Source organism: Gadus morhua, chromosome 23 (assembly GCF_902167405.1).
Source record: "Gadus morhua chromosome 23, gadMor3.0, whole genome shotgun sequence".
NCBI lineage: Eukaryota > Metazoa > Chordata > Actinopteri > Gadiformes > Gadidae > Gadus > Gadus morhua.
The window spans coordinates 13334682-13362536 of record NC_044070.1 but is presented as its reverse complement, the minus strand read 5'-3'; the positions used below and the strand labels follow the sequence as shown (position 1 = coordinate 13362536).

General features: G+C 48.4%; 1 protein-coding gene across 1 annotated transcript; it reads right to left on the bottom strand.

Moving 5' to 3' along the window:
* Positions 1-1470: 1470 nt before the first annotated feature.
* mkxa (mohawk homeobox a) lies at positions 1471-27628 on the bottom strand. The gene is made up of 8 exons (XM_030349530.1): positions 27307-27628; positions 26289-26554; positions 24069-24228; positions 21107-21260; positions 18459-18542; positions 17811-18167; positions 5293-5329; positions 1471-4740 (listed from the first exon to the last, which is right to left on the bottom strand). The coding sequence occupies exons 2-8, from the start codon at positions 26459-26461 to the stop codon at positions 4533-4535; spliced, it is 1173 nt and encodes a 390-aa protein (XP_030205390.1). The 5' UTR covers positions 26462-26554; positions 27307-27628; the 3' UTR covers positions 1471-4532.
* Between the last annotated feature and the right edge of the window lie 227 nt (positions 27629-27855).

Here is a 27855-nt window from a genome sequence, read left to right as displayed (position 1 = left end):
TCACTGAGGTCTCGCTGGCTTCAGAACCCGGCGAATCTGCAGGGGGAACAGAGAACAACCTCGGCGGAGCTACCTGGGTTCCCGGCCGACCGCTGAGTGATTCTCCGTGTTGATTGGTTGTGACTTGATACTGACTGATTCCGACACATGACCGCAGTTGTTTCCCAGGGCCCTTCCGTCGCCCGGGCGGCAGCAGCTCTCGCACTGTTCACTGCGAGCCGCCTAACCCTCCCCCCCTCCCCCCGCGGCCGCTCACTCTATCTCTCTTTAAATTATTTCGGAGCTCTTTGCGTCTGGGTCCTCTTCTGGCGTGAGAGGAGCCCCGGGCCCCGGTGGCAGCGGCCCGGGCATGGTAGAGCCATTAATAAGGGGAGAAGGGGATGTGGGCCCGGGCCTCCGAGAGACACGGGCCCGTCTACAGAGTGTGAACTATAAATTCCCTCTCCCTGCACCGAGGAACCGGGGTGCTTCAGACAAGACCCAGACACCCGCCGGCTCAATGGCTCCATTGTGTTCCGGCAGCGTCACGCGTCCGGACTCAGAGCCCCATAACGGTTCATCCTACCGGTATGGAGTGTCAAAAAAAAAAAAAAAAGAAAGGTATATGCCCAGGACAGGAGGAAGATTTACGTTTTCTAAGCTTTTTTTCTTTTTTTTGGACACACACCCACACCAGTGTGTACCTAAGACTGCTCCACTCGCGGACAAGGCCTCTTTTGAGCGCGTAACAAACACAAGGATAGCATTGCGATTTCAGGTCAAACAAAGTGAAATTCCTGACGTCCGTCCGAAGGTAGAACAAATACACAGGAGATAGCAAACAGTGCCCCCCCCCCGAACCACTAATGTGTGTAACGTGGCACATGCAGCTCAGCTGATGTGCACCACTGTATACACTGGGCCGCTCCGAGGGTTGGCCCTGATTGGTTTGTTTAGCTCTCCGAAACCACCCTGCCCTCTGCACTGTAAATAAACATCCCCTTCATTACCATCAATGTCAATGGATGGCCCATGGTTACAAACGGAGACCGCGGCATGGGGACATGCACTTCTTCTTCCCAGAGCGCAAAGCAGGAAAACAAATGTTCACTTTGTTGGGGGGGGGGGAGAGAGAGAGAGAGAGAGAGAGAGAGAGAGAGAGAGAGAGAGAGAGAGAGAGAGAGAGAGAGAGAGAGAGAGAGAGAGAGAGAGAGAGAGAGAGAGAGAGAGAGAGAGAGAGAGAATTCTGTATATTTGGCGAACAGTCAAAGCAATGGATCAGAGCGTAGAATTAACCATAGCCATGAGATGAGCTTAAATTAAACAAATGTGAGGTAAGTAGAACACTTAGGGTTAATCAGAGTTAGGAATCATCCCCGAGGTTTGGTTGCAGAGCAAGCTCTTTGATGTATTTGAGATAAACGTTATCAAATGACACTGCGTATGCATGTATATCTACACGTTATCAGACAAAAGAAGACAGTATTTCATTAAAAGGTTTATTCATTGTTTTGAGAGGATAACAATGTTTACAAAAAATTAACTTTTACATTAGAGCAATTCGGACAATTCAACAAGATATGTATTTGGTCATTGGATAAACATCCAGTCTCTCTCAAAAGAAAACAAAACATCAACACAATTCATATAACTTAGCAATTTGTTTTTGAAACAAAAACTATCGTGACCACTTTTCTTTCGTTGTCATATTTTTTTTTTTACAGTTCCTAAATAATTTATAAACTTTTTAAAACATATCACGTCAAAGAGTAAACCGTTTTTTCTTTTCTTTCATGTGTCGCTAGAGGAGCAGTTGTAGGAGCTGTCAAAATGTAAAAGTACAGTACAGTACAGTTGGCCGTAAAACCGTTGCGCTGAGTCTTGTGTGTAGGTGATAGCAGACCTCTCTCCGGACAAGCCCGTTGGAATAGGAAACGTGTGTGTGTGTGTGTGTGCGCGTACGTGTGAGTGGTGTAAGCGTGGTGGGGATGGATGGAGTGGGGTTAAAACCACCTTCACCCCCTTGTCTTGTTTTCTCGCCCCGAGAGAGGCCGGGTTTTCCGTGTGACGGCCCCGCCGGCTCTTCTGAGGACCTAGGAGAGCTGCTGGATACACACTAAGCAGGGGGGAGGTTTGACGAAACCCTGCGGCTGCCACCACCCGGATCAGGTGTATACAAAACACATGTGGAGCCCCCCCCTCCCACCACCACCACCACCTCCTACCCAGCAAGAAGAGCCTCAGGATCGTCTGTCGTGATTGTGTTTTGTTATGCTTCCATAGGCACGCCAACAGGAATATTATATAGGCTTTTCCCCCCCGGTTTCGGTTTTGTCTGTCATTCACCAGCGTGTAAAGTAAACGCATGGCTGTTGTCATCCTGAATGCCCTGCCACAACCCTTGCACAAGTTGAGGTTTCTTACTGTAAGTGCAGCTCTTCATATTTTTTTTTTGTTGAATATACTTTTTAGCAATTCCAGGGAGAAAGAAATAAGAAAATGTTGGAATTGAAACAAGTTGTGAAGCTTCTTTTTCTTTTTTGTTCTCAACCGCGAGTCCAGGCTGGGGTTGTTACAAGAAAGGCCAAAAACTGCACAACGAATAAACAAGTGGGCATTTTATCACACAAACAGTACCGTGAAGTTACGCATAAACTTTTAAAGAGTCAGCAGACCGAGAGCCAATTTCACTTAGTCGCGATGGTTTTCAACCTTAATTTCTTTCTTAGGTTTTGTACTTGGCGTAGTTTTGCTGCAATGTAAATAACATGTGCGCTTGTACATACTTTAGAAGCATTCAAAGAAGAGTTTTTCCATCGGATCACGTTAGAAGCATCTTAATGCGCTCGGGCTAAAGTGAAAACCGAGTGAAAAAATAAAAGGAAGGAGGTTTTAGGGGGTGGGGTGGCTAGAAACGAAACAACCACATATATACAAACTCAATCAAACAAGCACTCTGAACACTTGCTGGCTGACAAAGAGATAATACTGAAGTACAAAAAAAAGGAGATGAAAAAAAATGGGGGAGACGTGTGGAGAAAAAAAAGTCTAACTTTCAAGTCTGTCCCTCTGTCTGCTTGTAAACAGCAATTTGAAGTTAATTCTCCACAGCTGAGAGAGCTGAGGATCAAACGGCTGGATCAGAGAGGGGGGGGGGGGGGACTGGGTTATGAGGGGGGGGGATTCATCTCGATCTACATTGTTCAGAGCAGAAACATTTGAGCAAAGGCACCCCTGCCCACGTTAAAGGCGAGCGATAACACAGAAATAAATACAAAAATACGTCCCTTTTTGGGTGATGATCCTCTCGTGTTTAAAACCTATAAGTAAGATGTGTGTGAATGTGTTTGCGGGAAAAAAACAAAAACACAAACTGACTTCACCCTTCCCTCAGTCCCGGCCCAGCATCTGTGCATGTTTCAGCGGCTCATAACCCCCTGACATGGAGAGGAGTCGTACGAACGCCAGACTGAGAGGCGGGGTTCCAGAGGGAGATGCTGGAGGCGTTTGCTTGCTTATCAACACACGGCAGGGCCAAGCCATCTGAATGTCTCCCCAGTTATTGTTGGCCGGCCCGGCCCCCAGCGTCCGACAGAGACAAAACAGAGAGCTCAGTATCCAGTCAAGATGAGGCATTTAGACAAAACAAGCACAATGCTGCTGGAGGGGGAGAGAAACGCTCCTGGGCATTTCCGTGTCTGTGTGTGTGTGTGTGTGTGTGTGTGTGTGTGTGTGTGTGTGTGTGTGTGTGTGTGTGTGTGTGTGTGTGTGTGTGTGTGTGTGTGTGTGTGTACAGCGTGCTATTTGAGTTCATGAGGTCTCTCGCAAAAAAGGCAGAGCTCATTCACTCGCTAAGGCACAAACCGTTTTGCATGGGTTCATTCATAAAAAAAAAACAATCCTGAATAATGTCCATTCCTCTTAACATCTGTATATATTTATATTGAGATAAATTGAAGTAGAAAATATCCTTCACCGTTTTTCCAAAGAGGCACCTTTAGAATCAGCTCTTTGATGCTGCTTCAAAAAGAAAAGGCACTTTGGCGAGATACAACTTTCATAGTATAAAAAAAAAGGTAACCAAGGAAAGAAAATCGTACGCAATCAAAATAAGTTAACATTACAAAAGTGTCTCGTTTAGGAAATACTGACGTCATTCTTGTCCATCGTGTCCAACCGCAAAACGCACAAGCCCACCGGGTAAAAAAACACAAATAAAAAGGGGTCTGGTCGTTGCCCCGGTCGCGCCTCATATAAACACGTCCCACTAGCGAGGAACGCAGAGGGGGTCTTCATCGTCCCGGTCGCCTGACTCACCTGAAGCCTTTCCAACACACGTGTCACACGTCGACTCACAGGAAGCCTTCTCTTGTCCTTCCTTCCTTCCGTCCTTCCTTCCTCCCCACTTTCTTCACAAACCTTCTCTTCTTTCTAGGTACCGAGTTCAACTCTGAGGAATGTTTTTATTCTGCATCGTCCTTCCCTCCCCAAGAGGGAGTGGTGGTTGGGTGGTGTGGGTGGTGTGCGAGGGGTACCCAACTCTCCTCCCCATGCTAGTACTTCTGCACCATGGGCACTTTGACAGTCTTGATCTCGGCTATGTGGGACGACTTCTGGATGATGCAGCTGGTGGTGCCGGCGGCGGCGTCCACCTGGGCCAGGTTGGTGAGCGCCATGGCGGCGTTGATCTCCCGCCAGTACCGCTCGTCTTTGCCCTTTGCCCGCGGCTTCTGCATGCCTCCGACCACCACTCCGATGGACCTGGCCACACAGAGGAAGACGAGTGTACGTTAGTGAGGTCTGGGACGTGTAGGGGAAAACAGTTGGCTGCAAATAAAACCTCAGTGTGAGTTAGGGCTGAACGATGAATCTAATTCCAACAGACATCACGATGTAATGGTTTGTTTGCAAATCGCAAAGGCTACGATAAACGCTGAGATTTTTTAATTGATCCTTTTCTTTTTTTAAATATGTATTTATTTACAATTCATAAATAAAGATGGAAAAATATCAATTCATCTCGACGTATAGGAATGGCCTAAAGGAAAGAGTAGTTTATATGTTGACTGCTTCCAATGTTGTGTTGGTCATACTACAGAACGATTTCTTGCTTGTTTTGTGAATTATACAGAACATAAGAACTTTAAAAAGAAAAGTCGCATACTAAATCGCAATCGCAATATTGGTCAAAATAATCGCAATTAGATTAAATCCCCAAATCATTAGCCCTAGTGTGAGTGTTCTAGGAGTGATGTTAAAGTCCTTGAAAGTGAGCCGCACTCGCGTTTGTCAGAAGGGTCACTGAACACTCACCCGCCGTCACATTTACTTGATCCATGCTCCATGGTTTCTGAAACGAGAGGAAAAGGAGAGGTTCGTTTTCAGACGGGGCCAATGGGTACTGATTGAGACACAGTTGAACTTAAGAGCTCAGGGAGTAATTGTGAGCCTGCGCGTGTGTGCGTGTCTCTGTGTCGGTGTGCGTGTCTCTGTGTGTGTGTGTGTGTGTGTGTGTTTTTCTGTGTGTGTGTGTGTGTGTTTCTACATCCGTGTGGTTGCGTACTCCTAAATGCTGGTGTGAGGTCTGCGTTGACAGAAAGGCGTGCTGCTCTGCTTTCCATCTTCATTGCGACGGTGGAACATACATGAGACATTTTGCAAGGAGCCATCGAGAAACAAGGTGACTAATAGGATAAAACCGAAGAAGGGGAAATGGTTGTTCATGAGTCATAAGCTCCATTCGCTAATATTGAGTTAAAAAACAAATGGGCCGAGGCCAACGTAATTGTGATGTCTGAGGCACGGAGATTGAACACGAGCGTAAAATGAGTGACTATGGGGGAGAGACAGAGAGATCGATGACTGCCCTTTCTTTTTTTTTACCGGTCGAATGGGAGCAATCTCTGTCATATGTAAAACATTAGAGAGGGAAAAGCAAAGTCATTAAACAATGAAATGCAACTTTTGTTGCGTCCCAGCCAGCCTGTTTACTTTTCAGAGGACAAAAGGGTGAAAGAGATGGAGCTTGCGTGTGAGTGTGTGTGTGTCTCTGTGTGTGTGTGTGTGTGTGCTCTGTGTGTGTTTGTGCATGTGTACGCGTGCTTGAGTGTGTGCGTGTGCGCACTCTTAAACCCATTATATATGTCCTATCTGAGCTACATCTTAAGGTGACTTTTTTTAAACAACACTGAGAACATTGACAAAAGTTTGGCTGCACGTTGGTCATCAAAAAGGAACAGAATGTCGCCCTTTTCTAGTCATGCAACCTTCAGGCTTACTTCCTAAGTTAGCCAAACACAGAGTTTATACTCCGAGTTTATGAGAAGGTTCTTCTTAATCCCAGAGAGACGGTGCCTGAAATAACTAAACGCGTAGGCTACTCTCAAAAGAGATTTCTGTCTAGAAAAACGACGGTTACACTTATGGGACCTGAGGCACATTCCCCTGTAATGTACAGTTCCCTGTCAGTTCCTGTCAGTGAATGTGGCTGTGTGCTGGACGGACAGCTCAGTGTAAGGTGGAGCACTCTCTACTACACACACCATTAGAGAAGACTGGACTTCTGCAGACCCACAACATGACATCACCCACAACACAACACCGCCTACTGCAACACAACACACCACCTACAACACGACACCACCCGCTATAAAAGCCCATTCTAGCAAGGCGGTTGTTTAATGTTCTCTCTGCTAATGAAAATCTAGTGTCCCTCTCTGACTGTGGTTCTCATAGAGTGCGATGCTGGCCTCAGCACTGATAAAAGCACCAGTAAAGACTGGGATGAGTTTAATACCTCCCTCGCCACGAGTTAAGAACGCCACCTCAATCTCCCAAATGTTGTGTGTCCCGGAGAGCTATAGATCTGCAGCCGCAGGCTATTAGCAAAGCGCTACAAGGGCCTAATCAACCCCCGATGATACGCTAGGCTAGCATGTAAGGCGACCCGCGTGGACCTTCCCCGGCCCGGGGCTGAAGGGCCCCAATTATTTAATGTCCGGCCGTCACCCAGTCCGCTTGGTAATGGTGGAATTCCACGGATTGATGCATGCTCCAACCTTCAACCTCCTGTCACCACCTCTCTCTCAATCACTTGCTCTCTCTCTCTCTCTCTCTCTCTCTCTCTCTCTCTCTCTCTCTCTCTCTCTCTCTCTCTCTCTCTCTCTCTCTCTCTCTCTCTCTCTCTCTCTCTCTCTCTCTCTCTCTCTCTCTCTCCTCCCCCCCCCTCCCTCCCTCCCTCCCTCCGGCCCTCTCATCCTCACGTCCAGTGATTCTATTGAGTAATTTTTTGAAAGAAATACCGGAGCAGATTAGAGTGTGTGTGCATGTGCGTGTTTGCTCTTGCACGCACAGGCAAGACTGCTCGGGATACGATAACCAAGAAGGACAGCCTGCCGTTTGAGGAGATTTCCCTTTGCCAAACCATTCCATCGCAATCCACGCATTTTCTGTTGTCTGGCCGTAGCTCCCTCACGCCCTATCTTTTTCAGGGGGTTTATTTTTTTTTCCGCCAGCCATTATCTCGCTTTGGTTGTGAGACCTTTTTTCCTTTCCTTTTTCCGTTCCCCCTCCTTCATCTTTATCACTCCGCTCATCTTCGCCTCCCTCACGTGTGCTGAAGTACACTCTTGGTTCAGGGGCTCTCCGTCCCCTCTCTGAGGTTAAGGTAAGGTGAGGTTGAGGTAAGTTAAGGGTTAGTCAGAGCACAACACAAGGCATCAAAAAGGAATTCAAGGATTTGCAGTTATTTCTTTCCTCTATGTAATTATGAATTGTACTTTGTCCTTGTCTGTACTATAACTCAGTTTACTGTACAATATTCATCCACCATACATAGATTTATATGACTATAAGGCCACATTGTGATTCTAGTGTAACTTCAGAGTAGGATTCTAGATCCAGAGCACGTAGAAGCAATGCACACTCTCTCCACACATCTTCATCCTGTTGAGCTCCTTGAGTAACACCAGTCCTGAAGTGAAGATTGGTCTATTTTGCTTAATAACGGCACTGTAATTGCAGCACAATTTACTCTTGTTTTTCATGTGTCGGGGAAGGGGCAGGTTGATAATCTAGCACAAGATAGATTGCTGTAAGCTCAGTGTTTACAGAGCACTGTCAACACTCGTGCATGCAACAGCCCCGCGCGAACGCAGCTGGTGACTGGAGTGTCGTCACCCCTGAACCGGTCGCTGCTGGTGGCGGCGGTGTCCACACAGCTCTGCGCTCACTGCTTACCCAGATGTTGCTTTCCCGGGGCCTGAGTCCATACCCTGTTTGTGGAGGGAGCTACTGCTCCAGATGCTATAAAAACCTGTTTTACTGCAGGTGGGGTGGATGCTCCTAGAAAGCGTTCCTCAAGCAGCGTGTCCAATCCCTGGTTGGTTCGGACCAGACACATCTCCAATTCCCCCCCCCGCCTCCCCGACCCCATCCCCTCCCGCCCCGCCCTATCCCACATGCCTCTGGAAGGGAGCAACTACTTGTAATAAAAAAGAACTATTTCCAGAGCCCAGTGCCTAAAACATCTAAAAGTCCGATTTTTTAAAACAAGAGCTCTGCCAAAGACACTACGAAGCCTCAATAAATCTCGGCGTCTTCTTTCTCCCCCATTATTTTCACCCACTCCCCCCCCCCTCACCTCCCCCTCACCTCCCCCTCACACACAAATATTGCTTTTTCAGAATAACTGCTTTTTACGAGGTCGCTACTGAAAGTGGGTCCACTCCACTCTGACAGTGGAGCTTCATGGGCCGCCAAGGGGGGGGGTAGCAAAGAGGTCTGATGGTTCCTGGCACTGCCGCCCCCCGAGTCCAAAAATACTAGCTCACTTAACATTACCGCAGGGTAATGAAGGGAGAGGACAGGCAGAAGTAGGAGGAGTGAGGGAAGGTGAAAAACCAACTGAATAACAAGCCAAACAAACACAGGGGGGAGGAGGAGGGGGGGGGGAGGGCTGTAGTGGAGGGTGAGAGTGGAGGGGGTGGGGCACCTGCTCCGGGAACGAGCAGGAGTGGTGGTGATTGTTGTGGATGAGGAGGAGGAGAAGAGGAAGAAGAAGAAGAAGAAGAAGAAGAAGCAGGGGAAGAAGAGCGGTCCTGTGTCATCATTAACATCTGGCGTTGTTGTTAGCAACACACAACAATAAACAGAGCAGCCTCTGCTGTACAAACCCAGGGCTGAGGTGAATTAGACAGGCCAACAGACAAATAAACACATGTACAAACCAACGGAGGAAGATAAACGGGCTGACACACACACACACACACACACACACACACACACACACACACACACACACACACACACACACACACACACACACACACACACACACACACACACACACTAATAAGGGGGTGGGGTTTATGGAAATGAGTGAGGCGCTAACTTGCGCCGCTCTGATCCGCTAAGGGCTGACCTGCGGCGACCCCCACGGAACAATGCTTTGATCACATGACCCTCGCTCTCTCGCTCGCCCGCTCACGCGGTACAGACCAATCGGTAGCTGATGAGGAGGAGGTGGACGCCGGCGATGACTCACGGCCGTGGTGAGTCATCGTGCTGAAGGTCGAATCTTTTTTTTGTTTGCCCTGCAACAAAATTGTCCTTCGGCATCAACCCTGGAGCCGTGACACATCCAGGGGCCTTTGCCGGGAAGAGCATCCCAGCACGGCAGGCAGCTGAATGACTGGAGCTGAGTGCTGCTGAGACCGGGCGGTGTTGAGTGACGAATGCTTCCAGTGAAACACCACTACGCCTTCCTACTGCCGACCAGTGATCTTATCTCCGCTTTTAAAGCGAGAGCGAACCTCAACACTTTGTGGATGTGTGTGTGTGTGTGTTCTGGCTGACGCCACGGTGACTAAAATACATATGCTTGGCTTGGCCCTCCGTCTCATCCATTTTTTTATATCCGTATGTATATGCATGCAGATAGATACATTTGAACTGTCTGCAGTGTTCGCAGCGGTAAGGGGAGCCTGCAAACGATTTTTTGGCGATGCCTTGGCACTCGTCTGGCCCGCGTCCTGCCAAGTCTGCTTCAGACTGCCTCTCCCAGTTAATAGTCTCGCTCTCCCCCTTCTCCCTCCGTCTCTCTCTGTCCCTCTGTCCCTTCCTCTCCCACTCTCTGTCCCTCTCTTTCCTCCCCTCATACCCACCCTCCCTCCCTCTCTCTCTCTCTGCCCCCCTCCCTCTCTGTCCCTCTTTCCCTCTCTCTCGCTATCCCTCTCTCCCCCGCCCTCCCTCTCTCCCCCGCCCTCCCTCTCTCCCCCGCCCTCCCTCTCTCCCTCTCCCTTTCCCTCTCTTCCCCCTCCCTCCTTCTCTCCTGTAGGATAGTAGTAGGATATGGGTTGTCCAAGCTGTCTGCTTCCCGTGGACGGCCAGCGAAGCACTGTGCGTGAACAGGAATTCTGCGTGCGCGCACATGCTTCCTTCCCCTACTGACACACAACTCTGAAGGGCAACGATTTAACACAACCTTGTGGGAGCACATTGCAAGCGCCGCAAACACACGCACGCACACACGCGCATGCGGGCAAAACTGCTTTATCTGCGCTACATAGCTTTTTTCCATGGCTGCCGAACAGATGACATGGGTTTTTTGATGGACTGCACCGTAGGCAGGGGGAAAGATAGCAGGCATCCAAGAAATAAGTATGGGCAACTTCCAGTGGTGCTGGGTGAGGACGACGCAGATACAATAATTGCGACGCAGACGTTCCCGGGCCTTGCCGCCTGGTGCCAGTAAACAGCAGCTAATCAGAAGTCTCGCTGCATCAGCCCAGAGAGAGGACAGAATTAAACAGCCCTGTCAAGGAAAACTGCATCCTCTCTCTCTCTCTCTCTCTCTCTCTCTCTCTCTCTCTCTCTCTCTCTCTCTCTCTCTCTCTCTCTCTCTCTCTCTCTCTCTCTCTCTCTCTCTCTCTCTCTCTCTCTCTCTCTCTCTCTCTCTCATGGCACGCACTTTCTGTCTGGAGTTGTCATGATGACGTTAGCGGCTCAAAAAAGCCGCAAAATAAGGACCATTGCATGCCGACGGGAGGAGATGATGTCTTGAAAATTGGACCTTCGCTCTGAGAGTGGCGTGACACCGGCCCGCCTCAGATGGTAAACATGGATACCGTTGTCACAGGACAACAGACAAGAGGACGAGAGAGATAGAGGGGCAGAGAGAGAGGGAGAGAGGGGGGCAGAGAGAGAGGGAGACAGAGAGAGAGGCAGAGAGAGAGAGAGAGAGAGAGAGAGAGAGAGAGAGAGAGAGAGAGAGAGAGAGAGAGAGAGAGAGAGAGAGAGAGAGAGAGAGAGAGAGAGAGAGGCAGAGAGAGAGAGAGATGGGAACAGAATCAACACATTAGCGAGGCCATAAATTGAGCTCATGGCAACGGAGTATAGACCACAATTACCCAGGGCTGATGACTCGCCACGGTAACAGTAGCCCCGCCCACCACCTCATTGACCTAGAAGCGGCCCTCGGTGAGCAGCAAATGCCTAACGAGGCTTAATTATTCGGACGGATTCCTTATCATGTCCTGCATGTGTGGAAGGACTACGTACCAAAAAACTACAAGACCCAGCAGACTCTCTCTCTCTTTGCTCTCGTGTGAGGGGAAGGAAGGCAAAAAAGGGGGCGGGGTGTGGGGGGGAGGGGGGGGTGGAAACCTGCGGCCATCTGAGAGACATTGGAGGATTTTTTAATGTTCTCGACAACCCCCGAAATACCCTGTTGTTCAGCAAATGACATGTTTTCTGACGGTGCTCACGACATGGTGAGGTGGCCACTCTTTGCGGCGGTCGGCTGCGTGGCCGCAGTTTGCACTTTGTGTTTGTTTGAAGCCTCTGCACCGCATGCACTTGATCACACCTCTGCTCCATCATTAAACCTCGCCGTCTCTCTCTTTTTCTAAGGCTTTCTCCCTCTCTCTCTCTCTCTGTCTCTCCCACGCCCCCCCCCCCTCCTCCCCCCTCTTTTTGGTCCCGTGGGAACACAATGTCGGTCTATTGTTTCAGACGCAACTCTAAAAATGGAAGCAATTTGGGTGTTTTATACGGAACAGTGCTGAGTGCTTTGGTTTCCCTGACTGTAGCCAGCCGGGTGTGTGCTTGAAACCACCCAGCAGTGCACCGATGTGTGTGAGTTAGTGTGTGTGTGTGTGTGTGTGTGTGTGTGTGTGTGTGTGTGTGTGTGTGTGTGTGTGTGTGTGTGTGTGTGTGTGTGTGTGTGTGTGTGTGTGTGTGCGTGTGTGTGTGTGCCTAAGTGCTGACCGTTCCTAAATGATCAGGTTGAGGGATTGGCCATGCTCATTATTTCATACTCTTCCAGCCCGGCCATCATGGGAGCCGCGCGTAAAACACTAAAACCAAACAAAAACAACGCAACAAAATAGCTGTTGTGTCTGTTAACTGCTCAGCCCTGGCCCGGTGGCTAGGATGAATCAGTGTCTGGTTCTAAAAGCTGTGTCGCGCCCAGGCCACGGTGGTCAGAGAGCCTGCATCCTCCCTTAACGACCAAAGAGGCTCACTTTCCCTGTTTTCCCCATCCTTCCCGCCCTCGCTCTCATTTACCTTTCCATGCTAATGAAAGGGCCAAGGCCGTTTCCTTGCTCTGATTGCTCAGCCACCTATGCTCGCATCCGTTGTACAAACCACAGTCGTGGAGACAGAAACAAACTTTGTGCACAAATATACACCCTTGGGAAATATCTTAAGTAAAAACCTCTTTGTCTTGCTGTCAAACGTGAGCTTTGAATTACGCCGGGACCAGAATGTGTGTGGGTGTGTGTTGCGTGTGTGTGAGTGTGTCTGAGGGACCTTTGGCTGCTCGGGTACTTCAGGGACCGATCTGGAAAACCATAACAGAGCTTGAGTTAATTGAGTCCAACGGCTTCAATCAGCGGCCCCCTTTGCTTTGTGTTGAAGGCGAGGCAGCCCCTTCAACGTTGGCCTGGACGAGGTCCCCCCTCCCAGTCCCGCTCATCTCCCCCATTAAAAGACTCTTAAGCCCAGACTGAGCCCAGCAAGCCTTGGCCAGCAGCGGTCCCACGGAACAACTCGCCTCTTGTCTCCCTGCTTCCTCTTTCCGAGTCAAACTGTGGAAAGAGGGGCGGGGCCAGTCTATCCACCGCTCTAGATTCCTAAGGTGAGCGGTCGTCATCCATCACTGTCCAACAAGTGGCAGGCATTGTAACCATGCCAACTCCCGCTCTCACCACTGTCTCCTGCTCCCTCTTCTTCACTATTCCCTACGGGTCGCATTCGTCCACACGGCCAACCGTTCAGTCATATTCATGTTGTGTTGTGGGTCTTTTTATCGCCCCCCCCCCCCCCCGTGAATAACACTGCTGCATTTGTCTTTAAAAGGACAAATAACGAATTTAGCGTTGAGGAAATCCTGTCGGTTTAAAAAAATATACAAAGACTTTGCTTTGGATGGTTATCTCAAACATCGTAACCGTTGGTTATAAATTTCCACCTGCCCTCCGAGCCCGGTTCCAACCTACATAAGGAGAAAGCCAGGGAGCGGTGGAAAACCCAAAACCCAGTTTTTCCGTATTAGAGTTACTATTCTCTGCTGCGGAGCCTACTCCGTTTATCGGGGGGGGGGGGGGGGGGGGGGGGGGGATACGGTCCCTTTCAAGTGGTGCAAACTGGGATTCCAATAATCGTCTGGCCGCTCGCTGGGACCTAATTTCAGAGGCCCAAAGCGGACCGCAGAGGCCCCTGTGTCGAAAAAAAAAAAAACGATAGAGTTTTCATTTAAAATATTTCCGACCCAGCTGTTCGCTAACTGCCGCCTGCCGCTGGGACAATTAAGCGGCGCCCATATCGTTAAACGCAGGTTGATGTGTGTCGTGGTGTGTGTGTAGTGAAACACACACAGATCTAGCAGATATTCCCCTTCGACAAGATGGCGTTCCAAACACCAGTAGATTACATATCATAATGTTTTTGGCTCTTTAACGTGCCAGACTTTTTTATTCCGGTGTTAAATAATGTAATTATGGCATAATTAACTTAAATACCAAGAATAACATAAGTATCAGTAAAAGGGCTATATCTACATCAGTGAAAGTTTCCTGTGGTTAAATGACTCATTTTAAGGTGAAACACTTTGAGGTATTTATTATTCTTGTGACGCGTTACATTACGCTGGTTACGACCACTATGGACTGATGCAAAATGTCTCCCGTTTCCTCAGCAGTACAGCTATTAACGCCGCTCTATAAAACAGAGCTTCGACCAATGACAAGCCGGCTTGCGAGGTCTGACCAACACACTGCAGTCCATAAAGAGAGTCAGGGAATTAGTTGGCCAAATAATGATCTCTATCACATCAGACAGGGTGAAATCTGGTACCAGCCGAGAAGAAAAACATTCAGCCGGATTCCTGCCATTTAATATCCCATTAAAGGGTCATTTGGCATGAAATCCCTGGCATGTGCATTGGAATTCTACTGTTTCTTGTCTTCAATGAAAACTCCCCATTGGGGTGGGTGTGTGTGTGTTTTGTATGGCTTCGTTTTGTGATTGTGAACTTTTTGAGTGCGCAAGCGGGCGCGCGCGCGTGTGTGTGTGTGTGTGTGTGTGTGTGTGTGTGTGTGTGTGTGTATGTGTGTGTGTGTGTGTCTGTCTGTCTGTTTTCTAAATGTAGATTCATTTTGTATAAATCTTTATAATGGTTTGCAATGATTGTGAATTTTCTGTACGCTGTTTGTGTGTGCTTGCATGCACGTGTGTGTGTGTGTGTGTGTATGTGTGTGTGTGTGTGTGTGTGTGTGTGTGTGTGTGTGTGTGTGTGTGTGTGTGTGTGTGTGTGTGTGTGTGTGTGTGTGTGTGTGTTTTTGTTTGTGTTCATGCATGCGTGTGCGTGTGGGCGTGATTCGGGCACACTGTGTTTCAGGGCCAGCAGCAGTCTGGTTTTCCAGCGAGTGGACAGAGTAAATCTACACCCACCATCTCCTCCCCACGTCTGACTGCCCTCTGTAGTCATAGATAACACGGGGCTCAGCAGCCCAAAGCCAACCAGCCCTTCAGGCACCCTCCCGGCCAATGGGCCGGCGGCTGCCAAGCACGCCACTGTTGCTTAGGCCAATCACGATAGTGTTATGTTGGGTTAAAGAAAGATGAAGAATATAGGAAAGGATGAAGAATATAGGAAAGGAATATCCAAAATCTAAACAGAGGCAGCTTGTCGCATCTTGCTTTAATTTCCCCCTCTTCTGTCGTCTCCCCCTCTCTTGCTTTCTCGCCTCACGGACGCACGTACGCACACTCACTCACTCACTCACTCACTCACTCACTCACTCACTCACTCACTCACTCACTCACTCACTCACTCACTCACTCACTCACTCAGTCATAAACACGTCTCTTAATTGTTCTCTTGCATTCTCATTTTTTTTTTGTCTCCAAATCACTTGCTAGCTTTCTGACTTTAGTGTTTCTGAAAATAAATAAAAAACACTACTGAAATTCCGGCAATCGGTACTTGTGGAGGACAAAGGACTTGACAGATGAACTTGTTGACCACAAAAATATCAGGAATGAGCCGAAACAGAAGGAGAAAGAAGGAGAGGAAATGATAAAAAACTGGTGTTCTGTCCCTCAACCATCTTTGACAAATTTCAAGGTTTATTTCAAATTATACAATGTAGTCTTTGGACTTTTTGGCCTGGAATTAACCACTTAGGGAGTGGATTAATGTGGGACTTTGGAACCGACAATAATAATAACACTTGTATGTGTCTCAACACAAACCAAATATATTGAAGGTTGAGAGGAAGAACAGACACAAATTCTACCTCGTGATTAAAAAGAGAGTAAACCGCAAAGTTCTCTTCTGTGCCATCTGGGGCCAAACAGGTGCCTCTGCTGCTTCCACTGATAGAAAGGATAGAACATTATGTCCAGAACACACACGCACACATACACACTGACCCACGCACACACACACACGCACACATACTTCCTCCATGTAGGACGTGATTCCTGAAATTACTCCACTGTTTTTTCTGGGTAATTTGAAACACATTACTCTAAGGTTAAAACAAAACAACACATAAAAAAACATCCCTGCTACCTTAAACCCTGAAAACTCTGCTCTTGAACAAAGAGATCTCAGTGTTCCTCTAACAAACAGCCAGGAACTTGCTCTCGCCAAAGCTTGGAGGGCCGTGATTGGCCCAGAGCACCTGTTTAATGGAAAGCCGGGGCAGAGCCGAAGTGGAAGGTTTGGTGGACTAGTTTTTTGCGCAAGGCCTGGCCTAAAGGCACCTAAACACGCTGAGTTCAAAGTGGCAGCAGGCCACTCCTGCATGATGTGCTTTCATAAACCCTCCCACCTTTTTATGGAGTCACGGCCGAGAGATTCCGTCACCTCACTCCGACCTTTCACAATGATCATACGCCTTTGTTTTTATCTGATGAAAAACTATTTTGGACGTGGGTGTGCACAGGACACATGTACAAATATAGGCATGCGTTTGTTTATTTTTAAGAATGCCTCAGGTGCGCATATGCCAGTGCCCCGCCCCCCCCCCCCCCCCTCTCCCCCGCCATGCACACACAAATTCCCCCATATGTACACACACACACAAATTACCCCATATGTACAAACACACACACACACACACACACACACACACACACACACACGGCGTCCGGCCGCGTAGGACCTCAGTGCAGGATCAAAGGCATGCCAAACAGTAGTATGAAAGAGAGGGAGCCGCGCGGCACATGGCCTTGTTGTGTCTGGCTGTCTGCAGAACCCGGTTCGCGCGGAGCAGGAACACGCCGGGGGAAAATTCCTCTGTGTGCTCAGCAGCAGAGGTCGGGACCAGGGGCCACGCGGGGCCGTCGGAGTGTGTGTGATCTGACGCCGAGGAGCGATTGGGTTGCGCGACCCCCCGCGGTGCGTGTGTGTGTGTGTGTGTTTGTGTGTGTGTGTGTGTGCGCACCGCCCTGTGTGTTTGCAATGTGTTTTGCGGAGAATGTTGCGGGTTCCTCGCTTGCGTCTAATAATAACCGAGTTATAAGAGCTGGGGAGTCTTTCTTTTGGAGTGTGTGTGTGTGTGTGTGGGGGGGGGGGGGTTCTGCATCTTTGAAGTGCGGTGGTACGGGAGTGGAGTCTTAAGCGGGAGCAGAAGTAGCGGAGCACGGTGTAAGCGGAGACAGCGGTGGAATGACACGATACGGGGAGACGCACAGAGGCAGGAAATTAAACCAGAATCGACGGGGGCCGGGCGAACCAAAACAACAGAGAACAGCAGCCGAGAGAGGATTGGGTTTTAAGGGTTTCTTGATGCCCAATAAGGACAAAAAAAAAAAACACTTAAAAAAACGTGGGTGTTTGGCATCTCTCGGGACGGTTGTGATGTGTGCCTGACTTCCTTTCTCTGTGGGTCGGCTTTAATTCTTTTTTTTGTTCATCCACATCCTTGTGACACAGTTTCGAAACTCAAAAAACCTTGAAACTGGGGCGCCCGGAATGCCCACCGGGCAGAGTGCCTACCATATAGGCCCAGCCCTGATCGCAGCAGCGACCAGGGTGTGAATCCGGCCCTTGGTCATTTGCTGCATGTCCTCCCCTCTCATCTCCCATACCTTCCTCTCTATCGGTCTCTATTGACTACCGTTGTCCGTCCTATGTTCGTTGTGTGCTGCTACCTTGGCCAGGGCTCACTTATAAAAGAGATATCTATCTCAATGTGATTTCTCCCTGGTTAAACACAGGTATATCATCTCACTCTATAATAAAGCACAGAATTATAAAAAAAAAACAACAACTGAGAAACAGAGAGCCAGTCGGCGGCCACCAGCGTCTTCCTCACCTGCCCGGTAGACGAAGTTGGCCTCGGCCTCGGAGGACGAGGGCGACAGCAGCTCGTCGTCGTACTCGTTGGAGCTGAAGGAGCCCGAGTGGTTCCGCCGCCGCGCGTCCATCACGGCGTTGGCCACCATCACGTGCCGCAGCGAGTCGTTCAGGTAGCGGTGCAGCAGGCTGCTCTTGTACTTGGGCGGGGACACGTAGTCGTCGGGCTCCGCCGCCGACCGCAGCCCCGCCCCCATGTCCATGGCCACGCCCACCACGCCGGAGGAGCCCTCCTTCTTGATGACGCTCTGGTACATGGGCTGGCCGTGCTCGCCCACGCCCACGCCGTTCGCCGTCCGCTGGGGGTTGTCGCCGTCTGGGAGGGGAAGGGGACAAAATGCGGCGTGTTATTCCGGGGACAGTTCACGGTAGAAGAAAAAGGTTCAACATTTATGTTTTGGGGGGATTTTGGGTTGCATTACAGAGCTTCTTAAACAAAAAGGAGTTTCCAGAAACGAAATGATTATGTTGATGTTTTTAACTTGGAACCTAACATTAAAACTTCACTCGCACTTCAAACCAGGGGCAAGCTGATAGGACTGCCTTAAAAGAGTGTGTGTGGGGGGGGGGGGGGGGGGGGTATAGGATGGGATGGGGGGGTCATTACCGGTGTCTATCTGAGACCGGTTACGAAACTGTAGCGGATGACCCACTGCAATCCCTGGGCAGAAACGAATCGTTTCTACGCCACCTGTTGGAAGAATACCAGGGAAACATGATGAGACTGCCACGCTGAGGGGGGAAGGGACAGATGTTAACATGATGAGACTGCCACGCTGAGGGGGGAAGGTACAGATGTTAACAAATAATAAATAAATAAAATAAAAGAATGAATGAGTAAATAATTAAATAAATAACGGAAGGCAGCCTTGCGGCAGACGGAGGCCGATCAAGAGGCTAACCTCGAGCCCCCTGATAGCATCCCTCTGCCAAGACGCTAGGGGCGCAATTAAGGTCCGACTCAAAACTTGGCAACCCACTGGATTACAATTACGGCTTTCAGGTATCCGAAACACATGGGGAGAGTTAGCATGTATCCTTCGAGGGTAAGCATATACCACGCCCCGCCCAGACCCTAACCCCCCCCCCCCCCCCACTCACTCTCCAGTCCTTGTCACGATCCAATAAACCAAATAAAAAAAGCCGAAAGCTTATTCATGGCTATAATTCGGCCCTATATCTGCTCATTTACTAGGTGCTAAACAAACAGAATGTTTTATTCGTGCTAAGCTGCCGTGCGACCCCAGCTCCGCGGGGGGGTGGGGGGGGGGTTCACAAAGCAAGACCCTTCGCGCAGGGCGGGTAGGGAAGGTCCATTTCAGGACAGCCGGAGGAATGTTGGCCTGGGGTCCGTGGGGGTCAGTCACGCGGGGCCCCTGTAAATAGCATCCAGAACAAAAGCCAGAAGGCTTATGAACATAATGGCCGGGGCCCCGCTTTTCTGGCCCACGGGCCAGAAGAGGGAGCCGGTCTTTGGGTTGGGGGGGGTGTGAATGCCACTGACCATAATGTGACAGCGGGAGAGAGGAGCCTGGGAGATAGAGCCCAGCGGTGGTGCGGGCGGTGGAGGTAAACACAATGCAGACACCACCGGCGCATTCCACCGCGCGGCCACACCGCCTCTCGCTGCGCCACTGAGAGCTTAATGAGGGACCACGAAGAGACATCCTCCTGCTGTCTTCTGGCTCCCCTGTTTCGGGCTTCTTTGGGTCCTTTTTAATTGATACCTTTTGTAGTCGAAATTATGGAACGCTGTTCTGTGTTTATTTGCTCTCACAATGTCACCGTGTGTTCATGTCTTTCTGTGTGCCCTACAATGGGTTGGCGTGAGCATGTCCCACTATCATTATGATGTGTGTGAGTGTGTGTGCTTGTGTGTCTTTGTTTTTGTGTGTGTGTGTGTGTGAGTCATCAGTGAGACATGAGTATGCGTGAGTGAGTGCGCTTTTGTAATAAAATGCATGGCTGACAGTCAGACACTCATTCTCGATTGCGGGCTGAGAGGGAGAGGGAGAGGGAGAGAGAGAGAGAGAGTCTACTCTGGTGGGGTATCTTAATGACAGCGTGTCAAATGCTCGGCGGGCCCACAGCGTCGCTGGCCTGGGAAACACAAACACACACAGACACACACACACAGACACGTACACATGCTTTGTTTTTGGACCCTGAGCATTGCGATGCATAGCAAAGCATCCTGCTGGGACTAATAAGGGAGAGTGTAGCGTGCCTTGTGCGGCGTGTACTGTACATAACATGGTTATGAGTCATCTGACTCCATTCCGAGAGGATAAAGCAATTGCCTCGTTCGACACGAGATTGATTTATGGTTTTCACGGTTATATATTACATGGGAACATCTATGCCATGTGGGCAAAACTGGCAAGAAAAACAAGAAAACAAATGTTTCTTCGAAACATAGAAGTAAGAGCTAAACAAAATCCTTCCATCCATTTTTTTGGGGGAAATTGTTGGGCCTATCCCAGCTGGATTGTTTAAGGACAGACCCTCTAAATTGGACGCCAGGCTGGTACGGCATTAGACACACCGTCCACACCTGTCGATCATTTTGGGCTCTCCGACTACAGCCCAAAAGGCTTGTCTTTGGAAGTGGGTGGTCAGGGAGACCGGGGTACCATGAGGATTCGAGGAAGGTCTTGGAGCTGAGAGGCAAAGACACTATCCACCTTCACAACCACTGTGTCCAAGAGACAATTGATTTATACTTGTGTTATTGTATTAAAGAATAAAAAACAAAATAATAGATTCATGCCCCTTCATATTGTAAACATGCTGAACGTTGTCTGCGGGGGTTAATGCAGTCGCCCAACTTTACGTTGGCAATCACGGTCCTTTCTTCTGGTTCTGCGGCCACACACGATACTTCTTGTTCTACTCATCGTTTTAAAGAACTGTAAACTGAAAATCGGCCGAGAAACGGGAATGTCGAGGCGAAAAAGGTTTGGTCGCAGAACCCTTCCTTCGCGACGACATTCCCGTTACTCGGCCGATTTTGAGGTTCGGTTGTGGTTCAACGTTGACGCGACGCAATGACCACGAAGTCGCTTCCACGCAGACCTGACCCTGTTTTGGATCTGAGTCGGTTTCACGTTAGCGAACTAATCACAGCCCTTGCTGCTGCGTCGCCTCGACACAAGGTTATACTTTTTGAGAGGCGCACGTCAGGCCCTAGCGAGGGGGGGGTAATGGCGGTGGTGACGGCGGTAGTGATAGGGTTTGGGGGGGGGGTTGTCTCACCTTCCGAGCAGCTGTCCTCGCTGCTGACGCTGAGCCTCTCGGCGTTGCCCTGCACGTACTTGTTGTACAGCTTGATGCGCAGCGCCCAGCTCAGGTCGGGCTGCCGCACCGTGTTCTTCAGACGCCGCCGCGCGTTGGCGAACCAGTTGGAGACCTGGGCGAGAGACATGGAGAGGGGGAGAGGGGGAGAGGGGGAGAGAGAGAGGGAGAGATAGAGAGAGAGAGAGGGGGAGAGGGGGAGAGAGAGAGGGAGAGAGAGAGAGAGAGAGAGAGAGAGAGAGAGAGAGAGGGGGAGAGGGGGAGAGAGAGAGGGAGAGAGAGAGAGAGAGAGAGAGAGAGAGAGAGAGAGAGAGAGAGAGAGAGAGAGAGAGAGAGAGAGAGAGAGAGAGAGAGAGGGGGAGAGGGGGAGAGGGGGAGAGAGAGAGGGAGAGATACAGAGAGAGAGAGAGAAAAAGAGAGAAAAAGAGAGAAAAAGAGAAAGAGAGAGAAAAAGAGAGAAAGAGAGAGAAAGGGGGGGGGGGGGGGACAATTTTAGTAAGAAAAAATCTGTAAAATAAACACACATAATAATTTGTCAGTGTAAAAAGTCTGAAAGAGATAGGGACGGATATACAGTGAGATAGAGGAAGATAAGCGAGGGAGAGAGAGAGGTAATTGGGTGCCAGCAGACACATCCGTCAATATTTTCCTTCGCAACACCTCAACATTCAATGCCAAAGTGGAGACTCTCCTCTCTGAAAGAATGAAAAGAAATATGCGTCTGCTCTCTGCCTTCAATTACACCGAGGGACAGAGTTGGAACTGCTGGAGTTAAGAAAATAAAAGTCTGTTGCCAGCACTTTGAGACAACCATCTGGATTTTTGTGATTATCACAATACAGAGGTAGTACAACTAATGAATTAAATCATCTGAAAAACAAACAAAATTACAAAAATAGAGCTTTTACTTTGTGAACTTAGGACCTTCTCGCAAGTGTTCACGGACCCCGAAAGAGAGAAAGTCAGAGAGCGAGAGAGAAAAATGATCTTTATAATATTAAGTTGCTCAAGTTGCTGTTTCGCTTCGCACCCTTAAGCCCGGTTTGCTAGACGGTCAAACTCCCCAACAAAATGTTTCTCCACTCCAAGAGTTAGTTTTATCGAGTTGCAATGAAGAAGAAAAAAAAAATGGCCACTTGAGTCACCACCTGTGTCTGTTTCGCCGGCAGGGCGGACCATTTAGATGTTCTACTACAATAACGTGTCACGCTCAATAGGCTCCAAGCGACTTATGAAGTTAGGGCGGGGGAAGGTAGGAGAACTGAGCGGTTTGTGTGTGCGTGCGTGCGTGCGTGCGTGCGTGCGTGCGTGCGTGCGTGCGTGCGTGAACGTGAGTGGAGCAGGTTCATGCTGGAACACTTATTCCCCTCCAGTGACCCCCTCACTGCGCTGCAATACAGCGCAGAGTTCCTCTCTCTCCGAGACCGTCTCCCGTTGTCTGGAGCCTCTGAGCTCACTGGGTCGTGCCTTGGCATGGCACGGGGGGGAGGGGGCGAGCGAGCTCAGGGCTCAATGTGAATGGAGGGCGAGAAGGGGGGGGGGGGGGGGCGTAGGGACGGCTCATCAGCGCCACATGTAGCGTGGAGGAGACAGAGACGACGGCTCCCAGACAAGAGCAACAACGTCAGCCAGGAGGGCATGGATGACCCCTCTGCAGGGGGGAGAGGGCCCCGGGTGGGGGAGAGGGCCCAGGGTGGGGGAGAGGGCCCAGGGTGGAAGGGGAGTGAAGTGGGGAGCGCTCTACATTGATTAGCTAGAAATACAATAATAAGGCCAAAAGAAAAAGGATTTTTTTATGACGTACAAAAGTTCAGATTATTTTTTCCTTGTGGTTGTGATTAGATTTGACTGTGAAGGCCAACAATGAAGATGACTTTGTCTATTTGTTTGTATGAATGTGTAATGAAATTAGGCAAATCTTTGATTCGCTTGGAAATGGTGAAACTTGAACCGTATCGAGACCTGCCGCTGTGAGTATGGGGTTGGTGTGTTGTCTGTATCTGCGTGTATGTGTGTGTGTGTCTCCCCTGTGTGTGTGTGTGTGTGTGTGTGTGTGTGTGTGTGTGTGTGTGTGTGTGTGTGTGTGTGTGTGTGTGTGTGTGTGTATGTGTGTGTGTGTGTGTGTGCGTGCGTCTGTGTGTGCGCGCCTGTGTTTGTGTGTGTGTGTGTGTGCGCGCCTGTGTTTGTGTGCGCGCGTGCGTGCGTGTGTGTGTGTGTGTGTGTGTGTGTGTGTGTGTGTGCGGTGTGTGTGAGAGGCCAGTACTCCTGGGTCTGTCCCTCACCAAGACAAACAGCTTCATTAGGCCCCAAATGAGAACCACATTAGGCTGTGTGGCCCAGGGCTGCAAATAGACCTCCATAGAGTTCCAGGCCATATTGCTGACCTTGTCAGACAGATGATACCGTTTCAATGCAGCTGCACGTGCCAGACAAACACAAACAAACACACAATCATACTGACTGTGACTCACACAGACACACACACACACTGACTGGCTCCCAGACACACGCACTTGACACCAAACTGACAGACTTGTGCAAACACACACAGATGTAGACACATGCACGCGCACAGTCTTACAGACTCATGCGGACACACTGTTGAACTTTGTATTTTGAGATTGTGAAAGCATGAAAGAGAGTGAAAGAGAAACAAGATGTAAATTGTAATCTAAAAGGATACATCAATGCGGATTAAAATCCAACAGACTACTGTTCAATAAATATGCAGTTAGGATTTTGAAAAGGTCAAATTGTACGGTCGTATAAACATATCAACATGAAAGGGGACAAAAACCAATAATTCCAATCAATGATTAAAAGATCTCACTGTGTGTATTTGTTGTGGAAAAAACTCAACCCTCTAGCGGGGTCAGCCTGCTTTGAAAGCAGAGAGGGATGGTTCATAGGCCAAGGTCCTCACCTGTACCAGGGTCATTTGCGAGCCGAGAGCCAGCAGTATCTTCTCCGTCTTGGTGGGATAAGGGTTGTCTCTGTGCTTGTATAGCCACTGCTTCAGTGGACGGGCCATGTCCTGAAGAGCCTGACGTTTATGTCGCACCTTTCCGCCGTTTGGACGACCCCTGCATTGGAGGAACGAATGGGTCAGGAATAGTAAGCCTAGGCCCTGATCGACAAGAACGAGACACATTCACTATTGGCCGTGTGTGTGCCATGTTTTTTTAGGACTTTTCACGTCACACCGAATTTGGGTCCCCTCCTAAATGGGAAAACATTGGGAATAAAACGTAAGTCTCAGTGAAAGTGTTTTGGTAGTGTGTTGTGTGTCACATACCAAAATCTAGTAACATTTTTATCATTTTAGCACAGCATCGCTTCAGGTGACGTATTCAACGGTAACATCTGTATTTGAATAACTGCAGTGCTCAACTATGTAAAAGAAAACACAACAATCAACGTCAAACTTTCCCAACAACTAGGCTTACATTACTAAATGTAATGAGTGTGTGCAAATTCGTGAGCAAAAGCCCTCTTGAAATAAACAATGTGCAATTAAAGTGTATCGTGAAGGAAAGAGAGGTTGGAAATGGTCGCTACATTTTATAGAGTTCCCTGCAACCACAAGTTGATGTCGCAACCAAACAAACAAACATGTTTTCGAGAAGAAATCAGTTTCTTTGTTTTTAATACACTCACTCAAGAACTGTTTTTGGAAGTGTTTCTGGAGGAAAATTACATATAGGCCAAAAAACAACGTTCCAAGGATTAGATTGGGATTTTAAAATGTAAAAATAAATTATGAACACAAGATTTATTTATATGTTTTGTTTTACCAGTATGCGTGCCTCTCTTTGATTGGTCAACATTGTTCTGAAATATTTTCTGAATCAATCTCACCTGCAGACAGCTTCAGGTTTTCTTGAACCTGTAGATGTCACTATGGCGCTGCAGCCTGCGTATTCTCTACTTTATCTCGCCCTAAACTTTGCCGCAGATGTAACACATTTTCTTCCAATCTCAGGGCCGACTGAGGTCTGTGTTCTACAAATATTTTCCTTGTAATCTCGATCTTTATGAACACCCTAAAGAACATTAGTACTTTTTGTTCTGAACATTCTAGGCTATATGCCTGGTTGTCACACACACACGCAGCACGTAGACAACTAGGTGGAATTATTTGCTGTTTTCTACAGCCGCCAAACATCCTTGAATCTCCTCCAAAGTAACACAAAAATAAAGGGCTCACGCATACGCAAACACGCATACGCAAACACACACACACACACACACACACACACACACACACACACACACACACACACACACACACACACACACACACACACACACACACACACACACACACACACACACACTTCAAAGCAACATGCACTCTCCCAGCCGCAAACTCAGTCCTCCACACAAGACTGTAGCCAATTATCCGTGCGTGTGTAGGATAATGATCATAGGTTAAAGGCTTATTCGTTATACAGCATTGTTTGCAAATAGACATTAAATATACACAGGCGGCCTACTGGTGCAAACGCACTATATGTATGTTAAATGTAGGACTTGTTTTTTTGATTTGGGAAAAAAGGTGATTGACTAGACCACACGGTGAGTCGAAGGGCACATTTATTTATTGGAACCAGATGGAGGCTGTAAACTATGTATTTTAAACACGCTACTGAACACGAGCTGAACTACTTATTAATTTCAGTTGAACACCAACTGAAAGGCTTAATAAAGACCAGAGGAGAAATTGTTTCACATACATTTCTCGTTTTGGGCCCATGTAATTGAACAACAATCAGATTAGGTTACATTGCTGCAATTTGCCCTAGCCAATGGCTTATTCCACATTGAAGAATCTCCTAATTCGGCCTATATAGTCCATTAAGTATACACATCCGACTGCCTATTGAATTAAGCTAAAATATAACTTACTTTGTTTCATGTCTAATTAATTTGCCAGGCATACATTTGTTATTACCGATTCCTTTATGCGTAAACGCGCAATTACGCATAATTGAGGTAAATCGTTGAGGGCCATATAATAACTTGTAGGTTGTCTAATTGATTCTACCTAATTCTCAACGGAAGTTTCCAAACTTTCAAAGGCGGACAAAAAAAATAAGTCATAGCATTTGATAAATAAGTGTAGATATGATGGTTGACATACCCAGCTCTCCTGTGTCTGGCAGCGTTGTCTTTCATGGCTTGGCTACTGGAAAGAAGGTCTGGATGTTGCCCGTCCATGACTTCTAAATAGTTTCTGCTGCTCATCTCAGCCTCCTTTGCCTTCTCCTCGAACAGGACCTGGCTGCTCAACTTGTTAAAAACAATGGTATTCATCTTCGCCGAGGTATATTCCCCCGTGGTCACTGCACAATAAACCTCCTTTTGGATGGCGTTGATTGGAGCTCGCACAGTATCCTCGCGTCTCTCCTGTGGAACAAATGTACATTATATTTTATTATGCAAATACAATTGTCTGGATATACTTATCAAGCTTCTATTCGCGCTGTGGCTTAAATTACATGTCCTGCGTAATGTGGATGCAGCAGCCTTACGCATTCGAGTCGTTGCATCTTTTTCAAATTTGCAGAATGAAGAAAGATGAACTGGTATCAAATATGATGAATGAGTACTTGTTAAGTAATGCTCAACAGTATGATCCGTCTTGGCTAAAGCCAGAATGGGAAGTAAATAAACCATAGAAGAGTAAAGATGAATTTACTCTTCTGTCAAGGTGTCATCCTTCTTAAAACGCGTTTGACGAGTCTGAAATGATTCACCTCAACCGAATGCTGATGGGATCACTAATTTATCCTCAATATAATAATTCTACACGATCCACCGTAGAATATTCTAAATGCATTTTCTCTTAATTTCCCTAAAACAAATCTAAAAGATGAAAAAAAAAATCCATCTATTTAAAGGTGTCCATTCAACTTCAATGTCCATCGAGGCATATTATTTACAATGCACCAGTAAATAAACGATGGGTCAGCATAACGTCTAGTCCCGGTAAAGTTATAGCCCTAACACGGTGCCATCCCTATGTCCAGACCTGCCAAACACTGCCATCATGTCACACGAAACACAAACAACTGCATCGCATCCCATAAAAAAAATACCCAATTCAACACATAAACAAAAATACCACAATAAACCATCTTTGAAAACTCGGTCATTACCTGCTCAGCTCCCCTCCCTGTGTGTCTCTGTGTCGTGTATAATCCCGAGTCCAGTCGCCCATTCCCTGCTCACATGTTCACGTTTTAAGTTCCTGAGCTGAAACCACACGAACCGCCGCTGCCTCTCAGCTTTATTCAGCGGCCCGCCGCTCGGCGCCCCGGACTCTGTATAACTCACCCGTCTCATGTTTCCTAGAACGCAGCCGTAGCCTGCGAACATAAAGGGAATGCGTTATGCTCGTTCCGCGGCCGGGCACGTAGGAAAGGAAGGGGGCGGCAACAAGGATCCATGCAGTCCTGCCGCTCGCTTGTGTTCAGTTAGAAGATCATGCCTGGACTATTTCGATCTGTCTGCTGTTCACCCCCCGAGGGGGGGGGGGGGGTCACTTCTTGAAGTTTGTTTTGGATGTGGATGCCCGTGAGACCCGAGGTACCCTGTGACAATCACTTTGTCACAAAAGTGCCTTGATAGCCCTTCAGAGCATTTAACTCGTCTGTCCTTGATCAAACAGGATAATCTCGGTAATTACCATAAGTGGTGATGCATTA

What these genes read in the sequence shown, in the direction of transcription:
- mkxa (XM_030349530.1), bottom strand. Translation starts at nt 26,461, where the DNA reads ATGAATACCATTGTTTTTAACAAGTTGAGCAGCCAGGTCCTGTTCGAG. An exon ending in GCCAGACACAGGAGAGCTGG is followed by an intron (nt 24,229 to 26,288) that starts GTATGTCAACCA and finishes CCTCCAATGCAG; the next exon opens with GGGTCGTCCAAACGGCGGAA. An exon ending in CAACTTCGTCTACCGGGCAG is followed by an intron (nt 5,330 to 17,810) that starts GTGAGGAAGACG and finishes CTCTCGTTTCAG; the next exon opens with AAACCATGGAGCATGGATCA.